At 46.7% G+C, this 13,778-nt stretch overlaps 1 protein-coding gene across 1 annotated transcript; it reads left to right on the top strand.

Moving 5' to 3' along the window:
- The first annotated feature begins 676 nt into the window (after window positions 1–676).
- On the top strand, window positions 677–13,561 carry LOC122389430 (leukocyte surface antigen CD53-like). The gene is made up of 6 exons (XM_043381486.1): window positions 677–821; window positions 1,515–1,630; window positions 2,611–2,713; window positions 10,575–10,754; window positions 12,180–12,389; window positions 13,309–13,561. Exons 1-6 carry the CDS (start codon window positions 759–761, stop codon window positions 13,480–13,482), a joined length of 846 nt encoding a protein of 281 aa, XP_043237421.1. The 5' UTR covers window positions 677–758; the 3' UTR covers window positions 13,483–13,561.
- Window positions 13,562–13,778: the final 217 nt, after the last annotated feature.

Here is a 13,778-nt window from a genome sequence, read left to right as displayed (position 1 = left end):
CGTCACTTTCCCCACGTGTCGGCACCGTCCACCGACCCAGCGGGTCGGCGGACCGGTCCTTGATTGTGCAACCACCTTGTATATGACGCACAGGCACTGGCGAATCAGAATCAGAACCACAGTTGCAATACAAGTCTCGGCCCGCTCAGTCGTCTCTCCTTCCGCGCCTCCGCGACACATGGGACGTCTAACCCAATCATCACTATCGTTTGATATCGGCAAAAAAAGCAAAAATGTCTTGCTTAATTCAACCCAAGATTGCCAGCTTGAAAATGACGGTATAGTGTTATAATTTGGCATACCAACGTGCAAAGAAATGACGCAAACTTGATGAAAATTTTGGCTCGTTATTTGTACTCGAATTTGATAGGTATATAGGCCTCCAAAGTTCGGAACGTTTTTTCTGGGCCACCCGGTATGTTCCGCCGTACAAGCCGCTTGGTTTTATTATAGTTTCGTTTTTCACGTAACCCGTAAACGCAAGATGCTACACGGTGACAGTCACCACGTTATCACTACTTAGCATTTCTACGTAATTTATAAGTGTCTATTGCACTGGGAGGTCCCTGCCTTTTATGTGAATAGTTAACGGTACCTAAACACATACGCGCATTGCATATACCTTGCCCACTGATTTTGTCACCAGATCACGGATGCTGTTTCTTGTTCTCGTTTCAGAGTGAAGAATCGATGGCCTCTGTGCCAAAACCTAAACAATTATAGATACTTATCATACAGCTCCCGGAATGTGACGACAAATGGCGAGTCTGCTCTCCTGCGCCTCCCAGTCGTTCCTTCTGTTCTTCATCTTCATATACTGGGTTTGTGACATACTTCATATGCGCATCGCTGTTCGGATGAATAGATGTCAGTTTTCTTGCAACAGTTTGCATGAGTATTATAACGGTGCAATATAAATGTCCGAGCAAATGCAGCAAACCTATGTCAGTTGTCATCTCAGATTTAAACGGAGCCCAGACGGCTTTGTTTCGCATAGGCGCGGGAGCCGGCTGGCAGTGGGGGCAGCTTGCCCCCCCCCCCCAACTCTGGGGCCGTGGGGGCGGTGCCCCCACAGCTTTGAGACGGAATACCACACTTTTTTTTGCAAATGTTTTCTTTTTTTGTTGAAAAAGCCGAGGGGTGAAAAATAAGTGGCCTAAAACCGGTGAGAAAACTAGATTTGGGGGTACCCAAGGTTAATCTCTATTATGGTGTGCCCCCCCAGTCGGAAAGTAGTTCCCGCGCCCCTGTTGTTTCGACCTGCGACAGAATGCTAGAAGCTCTTTGGCTGTCACCTGCAGCCACTGCTGGGTGATGACCTGCAGTTAGTGCTGACGGTGCTGACCCACTGGTGCTGACCTACAGCTGCTGACCTGCAGTTAGTGCTGACCTACAGCTGCTGACCTGCAGTCAGTGCTGACCCACTGGTGCTGACCTGCAGCTGCTGACCTGCAGTTAGTGCTGACCCGCTGGTGCTGACCTACAGCTGCTGACCTGCAGTCGTCCACCCCCAGGCGTCCGGCTGTGCCCTCCTGCTGCTCGGCACGGCCCTTCTGGTGGACAGCAGTCGGCAGCTGCTGTTCTTCCTGGTCAACATCGAGGATGGACAGCTACTGCTGCCCACCTTCAGGTGTGTCCAGATCTGCAGGATGTTGTCCGGAGACGGTACAGAGTAGCTATCAGTAACGATCCCGTCAGTGGATCTTTGTGTAGCAAAGTTCGCGCCTATCGCAACCTAAGCGCTCTCTTGTTTTATTTTCGAATTTATTCGTATTTACGCTCAAAAAGTAAATATATCGACACATTTTTTTTAAACCCCACATCTGCTCTCCCGTGAATTTCCGGGAGGCACGAAAGATCTCCTTTTAAAAGTGTCCAATCGTCCGATCCTGATCAAATATGTGCGTTCGTAGGCCTGTTCTGGACCTGGTATTGCTTTATCTGCCAAGACAGACAAACTTGAGAAAAATCGAGTGATTGTACCTTTTTTGAAGGTCTCTAACCAACTTGTCTGAAATTCACCGGAGAACAAATGTGGGGTTTAAAAAAAGTGTCGATATGAGTGTTGAGTGAAGGAGCTTTGAGAGGCAAACGTATTGGATAAATCAACACAGTACTACATAAATGTTCGACAAACATATCATTTAACAGATAGTTTAAATCGTGTGCCGAAAGTCAGTGAAGTAAAAACGTATCATGAAAAGTATTTCGTTTTTATCGTTTAAAAAAATATCATATTATCCTTGCAGTCAATGGTGATCCAGAGTACCATTTCTTAAGTGGAGCTTTCATTTAGTTGTCTCATTTGTTGGCATTGTTTCACAGTTTTTGTGGTGTATGTATCTGTAAACATGTATCTAATTGTCTCAGAGAAGTTTGCAGCAGATGACAATTGTCTTGTATGCAATATATCGGTTGTCCAATGTTATAAATGACGTCTGTCGAATATCAATAGAATGTCCTCCGACTGGTAAAGATAAATATCGACTGTCACATATTTGAGCAAATGACGGCACTCCATTACTGATATCTGTGCCTCTGGAGACTGTTGTGCGCCGGCCTGATGCTGATCAGTATATAACTAACTAATTGGAACCTGCTCCCCTACAGATTGTTGTGCGTCGGCCTGGTTCTAATCGGTACGTTCAAACTTCTGGTCGGCCTGCTCGGCTGTCTCGGAGCCGTCAAACAGGATTACTGCATAGTCGCATTTGTAAGTAACAACCAGTGACGTACCCAAGGGGGGGCCACGGGGGCCATGGCCCCCTTCTGAGCGCCGAAGGCGCTCAGGGGGCCCCTCAGGCCCCGGTATATTTTTTTCAAACACTGGATAAAACGTCTTTTACTTGGAAGAAAAAAAGATATCAAAGTTTCATTTATGTGCCCCTGGTTACCCGAGGGGCCCCTGATGACCCGATGGGCCCCTGCAGTCATCCGAGGGCCCCCGGTTTCCTGGGCCCCTGGTCGCCTAGGGGGCACCTGGTAGCCGGGACCTGGTCGCATGGGGCCCCTGATTGCCTGGGGTCCCTAGTCGCCTAGGGGGCCCTGGTAGCCGGGGGGCCTGGTCGCATGGGGGCCTCTGGTCGCATGGGGCCCCTGATCGCATGGGGCCCCTGATCGCCTGGGGCCCCTTGTCGCCAAGGGGGCCTCTGGTAGCGGGGCCCCTGGTTGCCTGGGACCCCTGAGGGCCCCTGGTTGCCTGGGGGCCCCTGGTCGCCTGGGGGCCCCCGGATGACCTAAGGGCCCCTTCGGAAGCAGGTGGCCCCCTCCTGGGCGAAATCCTGGGTACGTGCCTGGTAACAACCGGCTTAAAACGAAATATAACCTTTCAGTGCAAGGTAGTTTTACGTTATAAGTACAAATTTGGTATAAATAAATGGAAAATGCCCATTACCTTCTGATATGTCACTTCCCAGCCAGCAATTCACTTGGGCTGAACTGTGGCAAACGTCGGGCAGCTTGGACTTAGCTTGGGTTTGCCCACTTTGATCAAAACCAATGTATTTTTTACTAGGGCTGAGCTGGGGCATGCCGCAGCTATGCCCACGTGCGGATAGCAGTAGCTCAGCCCGACATCTGCCCGCGCATCCAAAACAGGCTTAACTTGGGCGGAGTGCGGGCTGATCAAGCTGGCTGTGTCCTTCGGCTAACTGGAGTAAAGCCGGAGCTTAGCCATACTTGTTCGGCTGTTCGCGCATGCGCAGTTCTGCGCCAATCATGTGCAGCGTTTGTGACAGTCCGCGCGCTGTGCGACGAAACGACACACCGGTGTTGGGGCATTTAGTGGTTGATGTTTGGGCGCGTGTGACAGCGCGAAGAAGGGATAGTGCTCATTGCTCTTATCAATTGGACTGGCATGGAGTTTTACGGTAGGTAGGTGTATTGAATGGTGCGCTTGATCGTATGTAAACGTTAAACGTCATGATTTTGACTGAGTTTCACGCCATCAAACATGGAGCTAAATAGCTGTTCAGCCTGGCGACTTACACCATCGCTCAGAAAAGCCACATTCCGTGCCTTTATAGCTTTGTGAAATACCAGTACTTCTGAACCAGGAAAATGAAATACAAAACACAAATATGTATCTACTTATCACCGAGCACGCTCATTCTGTGTCCGCGTTGAGAATCGAATGAACATTTTATACGGATCAATGAGAAGTGCTCTTACAGTATAAATGCAACATTAAGTTAGGTGCTTTTTCAAGCAAACATGCAATGTAAATTAAACCAATTAATCTTTTTTTCAGGTACGTACCATTAGAGCAAATGGTTCCAAAAAATAGAATAGTTACACAAATCAGGACCGGGTGGACGCCGCAGTCGCCCTCGCCAAGTGGTTTAGCGGAAACTGCCTGCTTATAATTAAGTAGGTACTAGGTATACCTACATATACGGAAACTGCGCCGAAAGCTGGCCGACCACCTACTGCAGATGTGTGTGTGTGGAGGAGCCAGACGCCATGTCCATCAAGTTAGCGTCGTATTCGTATTCGTTTTCAGCGTCGAGTTCAAAACATCGCCAAACTATACCAAACGATAGATCTTGACACGCCGATTCCAAAAATATCACTCATTTTTCCTAGGTCAAATATTTTGACCTCTAGGGGCAAAAAACCACTCTGGCTATAAACAACAATAAAGTACTTCTTTATTTACCGTCCGATCGGGCTGAAACTTACACAAAACATGTGCCGCCACACAAGGATGCGTCACAATCAACAAAATCGCCGATCGAGGTCAAAGGTCAAGGTCATATTTGCGAAAAACCGTTATTTTTCGACGGGGTACCAAATAAAAACTTTATTTACCGTCCGATCGGGCTGAACCTTACACAAAACATGTGCCGCCACACAAGGATGCGTCACAATCAACAAAATCGCCGATCGAGGTCAAAGGTCAAGGTCATATTTGCGAAAAACCGTTATTTTTCGACGGGGTACCAAATAAAAACTTTATTTACCGTCCGATCGGGCTGAAACTTACACAAAACATGTGCCGCCACACAAGGATGCGTCACAATCAACAAAATCGCCGATCGAGGTCAAAGGTCAAGGTCATATTTGCGAAAACCGTTATTTTTCGACGGGGTACCAAATAAAAACTTTATTTACCGTCCGATCGGGCTGAAACTTACACAAAACATGTGCCGCCACACAAGGATGCGTCACAATCAACAAAATCGCCGATCGAGGTCAAAGGTCAAGGTCATATTTGCGAAAAACCGTTATTTTTTGACGGGGTACCAAATAAAAACTTTATTTACCGTCCGATCGGGCTGAAACTTACACAAAACATGTGCCGCCATACAAGGATGCGTCACAATCAACAAAATCGCCGATCGAGGTCAAAGGTCAAGGTCATATTTGCGAAAAACCGTTATTTTTCGACGGGGTACCAAATTAAAACTTTATTTACCGTCCGATCGGGCTGAAACTTACACAAAACATGTGCCGCCACACAAGGATGCGTCACAATCAACAAAATCGCCGATCGAGGTCAAAGGTCAAGGTCATATTTGCGAAAAACCGTTACTCTTCGACGGGGTACCAAATAAAAACTTTATTTACCGTCCGATCGGGATGGAACTTACACAAAACTTGTGCCGCCACACAAGGATGCGTCACAATCATAAAAATCGCCGATCGAGGTCAAAGATCAAGGTCATATTTGCGAAAAACCGTTATTTTTCGACGGGGTACCAAATAAAAACTTTATTTACCGTCCGATCGGGCTGAAACTTACACAAAACATGTGCCGCCACACAAGTATGCGTCACAATCAACAAAATCGCCGATCGAGGTCAAAGGTCAAGGTCATATTTGCGAAAAACCGTTATTTTTCGACGGGGTACCAAATAAAAACTTTATTTACCGTCCGATCAGGCTCAAACTTACACAAAACATGTGCCGCCACACAAGGATGCGTCACAATCAACAAAATCGCCGATCGAGGTCAATGGTCAAGGTCATATTTGCGAAAAACCGTTATTTTTCGACGGGGTACCAAATAAAAACTTTATTTACCGTCCGATCGGGCTGAAACTTACACAAAACATGTGCCGCCACACAAGGATGCGTCACAATCATGAAAATCGCCGATCGAGGTCAAAGGTCAAGGTCATATTTGCGAAAAACCGTTATTTTTTGACGGGGTACCAAATAAAAACTTTATTTACCGTCCGATCGGGCTGAAACTTACACAAAACATGGGCCGCCACACAAGGATGCATCACAATCAACAAAATCGGTGATCGAGGTCAAAGGTCAAGGTCATATTTGCGAAAATCGTTATTTTTCGACGGGGTACCAAATAAAAACTTTATTTACCGTCCGATCGGGCTGAAACTTACACAAAACATGTGCCGCCACACAAGGATGCGTCACAATCATGAAAATCGCCGATCGAGGTCAAAGGTCAAGGTCATATTTGCGAAAAACCGTTATTTTTCGACGAGGTACCAAATAAAAACTTTATTTACCGTCCGATCGGGCTGAAACTTACACAAAACATGTGCCGTCACACAAGGATGCGTCACAATCAACAAAATCGCCGATCGAGGTCAAACGTCAAGGTCATATTTGCGAAAAACCGTTATTTTTCGACGGGGTACCAAATAAAAACTTTATTTACCGTCCGATCGGGCTGGAACTTACACAAAACATGTGCCGCCACACAAGTATGCGTCACAATCAACAAAATCGCCGATCGAGGTCAAAGGTCAAGGTCATATTTGCGAAAAACCGTTATTTTTCGACGGGGTACCAAATAAAAACTTTATTTACCGTCCGATCAGGCTGAAACTTACACAAAACATGTGCCGCCACACAAGGATGCGTCACAATCAACAAAATCGCCGATCGAGGTCAAAGGTCAAGGTCATATTTGCGAAAAACCGTTATTTTTCGACGGAGTACCAAATAAAAACTTTATTTACCGTCCGATCGGGCTGAAACTTACACAAAACATGTGCCGCCACACAAGGATGCGTCACAATCAACAAAATCGCCGATCGAGGTCAAAGGTCAAGGTCATATTTGCGAAAAACCGTTATTTTTCGACGGGGTACCAAATAAAAACTTTATTTACCGTCCGATCGGGCTGAAACTTACACAAAACATGTGCCGCCACACAAGGGTGCGTCACAATCAACAAAATCGCCAATCGAGGTCAAAGGTCAAGGTCATATTTGCGAAAAACCGTTATTTTTCGACGGGGTACCAAATAAAAACTTAATTTACCGTCCGATCGGGCTGAAACTTACACAAAACATGTGCCGCCACACAAGGATGCGTCACAATCAACAAAATCGCCGATCGAGGTCAAAGGTCAAGGTCATATTTGCGAAAAACCGTTATTTTTCGACGGGGTACCAAATAAAAACTTTATTTACCGTCCGATCGGGCTGAAACTTACACAAAACATGTGCCGCCACACACGGATGCGTCACAATCAACAAAATCGCCGATCGAGGTCAAAGGTCAAGGTCATATTTGCGAAAAACCGTTATTTTTCAACGGGGTACCAAATAAAAACTTTATTTACCGTCCGATCGGGCTGAAACTTACACAAAACATGTGCCGCCACACAAGGATGCGTCACAATAAAAAAAATCGCCGATCGAGGTCAAAGGTCAAGGTCATCTTTGCGAAAAGTCGTTATTTTTCGACGGGGTACCAAATAAAAACTTTATTTACCGTCCGATCGGGCTGAAACTTACACAAAACATGTGCCGCCACACAAGGATGCGTCACAAGCAAATATGACCTTGACCTTTGACCTCGATCGGCGATTTTGTTGATTGTGACGCATCCTTGTGTGGCGGCACATGTTTTGTGTAAGTTTCAGCCCGATCGGACGGTAAATAAAGTTTTTATTTGGTACCCCGTCGAAAAATAACGGTTTTTCGCAAATATGACCTTGACCTTTGACCTCGATCGGCGATTTTGTTGATTGTGACGCATCCTTGTGTGGCGGCACATGTTTTGTGTAAGTTTCAGCCCGATCGGACGGTAAATAAAGTTTTTATTTGGTACCCCGTCGAAAAATAACGGTTTTTCGCAAATATGTCCTTGACCTTTGACCTCGATCGGCGATTTTCATGATTGTGACGCATCCTTGTGTGGCGGCACATGTTTTGTGTAAGTTTCAGCCCGATCGGACGGTAAATAAAGTTTTTATTTGGTACCCCGTCGAAAAATAACGGTTTTTCGCAAATATGACCTTGACCTTTGACCTCGATCGGCGATTTTGTTGATTGTGACGCATCCTTGTGTGGCGGCACATGTTTTGTGTAAGTTTCAGCCCGATCGGACGGTAAATAAAGTTTTTATTTGGTACCCCGTCGAAAAATAACGGTTTTTCGCAAATATGACCTTGACCTTTGACCTCGATCGGCGATTTTGTTGATTGTGACGCATCCTTGTGTGGCGGCACATGTTTTGTGTAAGTTTCAGCCCGATCGGACGGTAAATAAAGTTTTTATTTGGTACCCCGTCGAAAAATAACGGTTTTTCGCAAATATGACCTTGACCTTTGACCTCGATCGGCGATTTTGTTGATTGTGACGCATCCTTGTGTGGCGGCACATGTTTTGTGTAAGTTTCAGCCCGATCGGACGGTAAATAAAGTTTTTATTTGGTACCCCGTCGAAAAATAACGGTTTTTCGCAAATATGACCTTGACCTTTGACCTCGATCGGCAATTTTCATGATTGTGACGCATCCTTGTGTGGCGGCACATGTTTTGTGTAAGTTTCAGCCCGATCGGACGGTAAATAAAGTTTTTATTTGGTACCCCGTCGAAAAATAACGGTTTTTCGCAAATATGACCTTGACCTTTGACCTCGATCGGCGATTTTGTTGATTGTGACGCATCCTTGTGTGGCGGCACATGTTTTGTGTAAGTTTCAGCCCGATCGGACGGTAAATAAAGTTTTTATTTGGTACCCCGTCGAAAAATAACGGTTTTTCGCAAATATGACCTTGACCTTTGACCTCGCTCGGCGATTTTGTTGATTGTGACGCATCCTTGTGTGGCGGCACATGTTTTGTGTAAGGTTCAGCCCGATCGGACGGTAAATAAAGTTTTTATTTGGTACCCCGTCGAAAAATAACGGTTTTTCGCAAATATGACCTTGACCTTTGACCTCGATCGGCGATTTTGTTGATTGTGACGCATCCTTGTGTGGCGGCACATGTTTTGTGTAAGTTTCAGCACGATCGGACGGTAAATAAAGAAGTACCTTATTGTTGTTTATAGCCAGAGTGGTTTTTTGCCCCTAGAGGTCAAAATATTTGACCTAGGAAAAAATGAGTGATATTTTTGGAATCAGCGTGTCAAGATCTATTGTTCGGCATAGTTTGACGATGTTTTGAACTCGACGCTGAAAACGAATACGAATACGACGCTAACTTGATGGACATCCAGACGCCTCCAAAAGTCCAAAGCTCCCATTCACCAGAGTGAAGTTCCTTATAAACGATTGTTTGCTAATTGCTTTATGTCTTATGAGCGATTACTTGCTGTCCTTACTTTATCGCATGCTTTCGGTTGAGTGTTCAACCAAGTATTATGAACGGTGAGGGAGGCTAGCGGGCCTTGTGATTGTTTTATAGTTTTGATGGCGCTTTTTCATGACTTATGCCATATTATTGCTGCAGTGTGCAGTCCACTGTTTCATGTATTTGTGTTTCATTTGACGTGTCTGTAGTCGTTCGAAATATACATTCAATCAAAGTCAACCATTACTTTCCTTTCGCAATGCTCGATGACCGGTTAACAGAGCATATGAGTGACCGTAGCAATTTTAAATATGCATTAAAACCGCACAACCTGCTGAAAGTGCATTGGCTACTCCTTGCTACTTGATCCAGTGTGAAGCAAAAGCAAGATGAAGTCAAGTCGAGACTTGAGAAAACAGGAGCCGTCACTCGAGCCGAACCCGAGCAAAGCCACAGCAGTTTGCAATGTATAAACCCCATTCACTTCTATGGCTTAAGTCGGGATAGACAGGGCACACAGAGTGGGCTTGCCGGAGTTCAGCCCGCTCGGGCCCAGAGTAATCTCAATTATATAAATGGATTCACTGCTCGGGCTTAAATCGGGCTAACGCCAATCGTCGCTCAACTAGGGCTAAACTACGGCTGTCCGGAGCTCGCAGAGCGGGCATACCTCCGGCAGAGCATGGGCTTTAGTCGGCGTTTTTGTGTCATACGCCGACTTTAGCCCAAGCCCTAGCCGACTTTAGCCCGACTAAAAATCTCGGGCAATCCGCACTTGAGCCTGCTTGGGCCCGGAGCAAAATTGCTGGCTGGGTTATTGCTCTCGCTTAAACAAAAGACAATGTTACGATGGTTTTATGAAAATGAGAGGAATACGTATTGATTATGTTGATTGTGTTCAAAAGACATGAGAATATCTTCATGAACTTCAATCCAGACAATGACTTTATGTGTCCTACTCCCAATGAATTGTGCCTATTAGCCCGTCTCTGACGTCGGCAGTATTTCTGTTTCGTGTCGATCACGATGTGCTCCGAGAACTGACCCGGCTCTGCCGCCGCGTCCGTCGCCAGTATTTCTGTTTCGTGGCGATCACGATGTGCTCGGAGATCACGGTGGGCGCGTTCAGTCACGTGCACCAGCAGCGAACGGACGCGGCGCTGGCGCACACTCTGGGCAGGAAGCTGGCCAAGTATTACGGCGTGCCCGACCGCGGACAGGAGACCATGGCCATCGACTTCGCACAGTACAAGGTACGCCTCTGTGTGCAAGCGCATATCGATTGGAGTCCTTATATCTGCATTTGTTTGTATTTACCTATGCCATTTGTGTTCTTTTGTCTTGTCTAATTTGAAAGAATCTCGATGTTTGTTTTACTTTCATTGATGAATGAGTTTGTAATCATGCACTGTTCACCGTTTGTACTCATGACGGAAGAATGACGGGATAATGTTAATTGTTAACCCTCGCACGACCAGGCCATTTCTCATAACACGAACGACCAGGGGGGGGGGGTTGTTACGACCCCCCCCCCTGGCGTTTCGAAACGGAAGGTCGTAGAGCTTAGCGGAAAAAACCAACGGATTGCTCTCAACAAGATCTCGCGATTGGTGGTATATTTTTTGGTCCTAGGTCAACATTTGACCTACTTTTGACCGGTCAAAGGTAAAATTTTCGGAAAAATAGACTTTTTTCAACTTTCGGCGGCGATTGCGGCAAAACGGTTGGAGATATCGGCTTGAAATCTTCACTATCGTGTTCCTTGATCAATTCTCTATCGTTTGGTATGTATTTCGTTTCCCTAGCTCTAAAAATGGCGCGTTGGGAGCGCCGGAAGTCGGCAAGGTCACAGTCGGCGGCAGAAATTCGAAAAATCAAAATTTAAATTTTTGAAATCTGATTGTATTTTTGGATTTGGGAGGTCCATTTGCTCCATATAGAAGCTAATATTGCTGCATATTCCCATTGAGGTGACAAGAATTAGCAAAATAGTGGTTCGGGCGCTTTTCAAAAATAGTACCGGACGCTGTTCCTCTTGTGACGTCATAGCTCCGTGACCTGACCTGACCCGGTCAAATTTCTTATACCATATGATAGCCAATACTTGCCCCAACATGCATGGAAAGTTTCATCACGATCCATCAACCGATGTCCGTACCACCGGCAGGAAACCTCGGGCGTTGGCACTCAGTTTGTGAAAATCCGGCCGGAGGCTGTACCTCTTATGACGTCATAACTCCGTGACCTGACATGACCCGATCAATTTTTTTTCGGCAAAAGATGCGCAAAGGTTGCCCCAGAGGGTATTGAAAATTTCAGCCCGCTACGACAAGCCGTTTAGCGTGCACTTCGAAAAAACCTCAGGGGGGGTTGATACAACCCCCCCCCCCCCAGGCGTTCTAGGGTTAATAGTTCAGGCACTGAATATGAGTCTTCGGCTTTTACACTACAGTCTTGTCGCAGACTATATATTCCGTGGTTCAGGTATGTAATTTTTACGTAAAGCCAGTCAATTATTTGACAAGTTCAAAGCGAACAACAATGAATCATGGCATTCTTATTAAGCTGCCTGCGTGCTTCTTTATGCAGTTTCAGTGCTGTGGCGTGCAGAAGGTATACACTGTGTGCCGCAGTTTCAGTGTTGTGGCGTGCCGTCGCTGTTACACTGTGTGCCGCAGTTTCAGTGCTGTGGCGTGCAGTCACCCTCCGACTACAACTACTCACGGTGGCGTGTGGAGGAACTGGGCGGCGCCGAGCTGCGCGTACCGCTCACCTGCTGCACGCTGCGGGAAGACGCGCCGCAGCCGTACCGTAACCCGCACCCCCGCGACCCGGAGATGTGTCAGAAGAGGGACCCGCTGCAGCATCACAGCCAGAGGCACACGCAGGTTAACCGCACTGGTCCACCTCTGACAGACAGCGACTGGTGCTCTGATAGCCAACCCTACTCCAAGCAGATTACATTCAGACATTTATTCAAGCTATTTATTCGAAATAAACCAAAATAGATGGTCCGGATGTTCCATACAACAGTTTGGCGTTATTTGGGATCACAAGCGGTTCTTTCATCTCACTGCTGAGAACTGAATAGGTAGGTACTGAACACAGGGAACGAAAACGCTCTGGAAGACTAAAAACAGGAATCATAGGCACTGATCTATTATTATCGAGCACTGGTGTTACCCATTCGAGTCACCGGCCTCGTTTCATAAGCGAGTCCGTAACTTACGGCGGTTTTTGGTCTTGTATTGCAAGGGCATGTGAAGCGATGACGAGAGCTTGAATCGTTGAATTTATTTATCTTGCAAGCAAGAACAGAAGGGAGAATGTAAAATAAATGTATCGCTTCACTTGTTTGTTTTTGTTTTTGTTTTGTTGGGTTAGGCCCTTTCGGTCCAATGGGACCATTTCAGAGCCGGCAGGATGATAGGATGTAGGGGGAGACATTGGTCTGGGCAGGCACCCTAGTGAGTCACCGGGGCTGAGCCCGTCCAGAGGACAGGCCACCCAGCCCCAAGGTACTCACTGCACCCGGCTACGGGGTGCGCTCCCTCGGGAGCAGCGGTGCCGCTCCAAGGGAGCAGCCCGCATGAGATAAAGTTGCCTGTCCAGCCCGGAAGGGGGTTGCGGCGTGGAGGAGAAGGATTTCAGTATCCTGAGGATAGAAGCACGGAACGGTGATCGTATCGCTTCAAATACACTTGCAATACAAGCCCAAAAACCGGCGTAAGTTACGGACTCGCTTTATGAATCGAGGCCACCGACGCCAAAGCCACTGCCCAGTGACATCGGATGGATTTCTTGCAGGGTTGTCTGCAGGGGATAGCGCGGTGGCTGGACCGAGAGTCGACTGTGCTGACATCTGTCGGCGTGGCCACCGGCTGCGTGGACCTCATCTGCGCCGTCATCACCCTGTGCTGGTGTCGGCAGATCAGCGCCAACAGAGCAGTGAAGCGGGAAGCCTGGGAACTAACGCTTTGATATAGATGTCGCGGCTGGTGGTTGACGTCCAATGCTGTTTCTTGCGTGATTTATTTGCTAAAATAAACAACTTCTTGGGAAAAAGCGCAAACTTGTGTTAATTCAAGGATGATTCAACGGAAAATTAATGAGATTTTTCTCTTTGAACCTCGCCGCCACGCCGCCACATGACCGAAGGAAAATGTAGAGGTCAGGTAAAATTTTTCCTAGCAAAGGATTTGGCAGCGTTTTGTTCGATTTGGCTTCAATCAATTTGTTTCAAAACCAGCGCGTCATAGACGTTTGATTCTTCAGAC

Source organism: Amphibalanus amphitrite, unplaced genomic scaffold (genome assembly GCF_019059575.1).
Source record: "Amphibalanus amphitrite isolate SeventyFive unplaced genomic scaffold, NRLGWU_Aamphi_draft 000019F_arrow, whole genome shotgun sequence".
Lineage (NCBI taxonomy): Eukaryota > Metazoa > Arthropoda > Thecostraca > Balanomorpha > Balanidae > Amphibalanus > Amphibalanus amphitrite.
Note: the sequence above shows the minus strand (reverse complement) of the source record. Positions and strands in the feature narration are given on the sequence as shown.

Coding starts and splice junctions, on each gene's coding strand:
- LOC122389430 (XM_043381486.1), top strand. CDS start 759: ATGGCGAGTCTGCTCTCCTGCGCCTCCCAGTCGTTCCTTCTGTTCTTC. Junction 2,714..10,574: donor ATTACTGCATAGTCGCATTT/GTAAGTAACAAC, acceptor GTCCGTCGCCAG/TATTTCTGTTTCGTGGCGAT. Junction 12,390..13,308: donor ACAGCCAGAGGCACACGCAG/GTTAACCGCACT, acceptor GATTTCTTGCAG/GGTTGTCTGCAGGGGATAGC.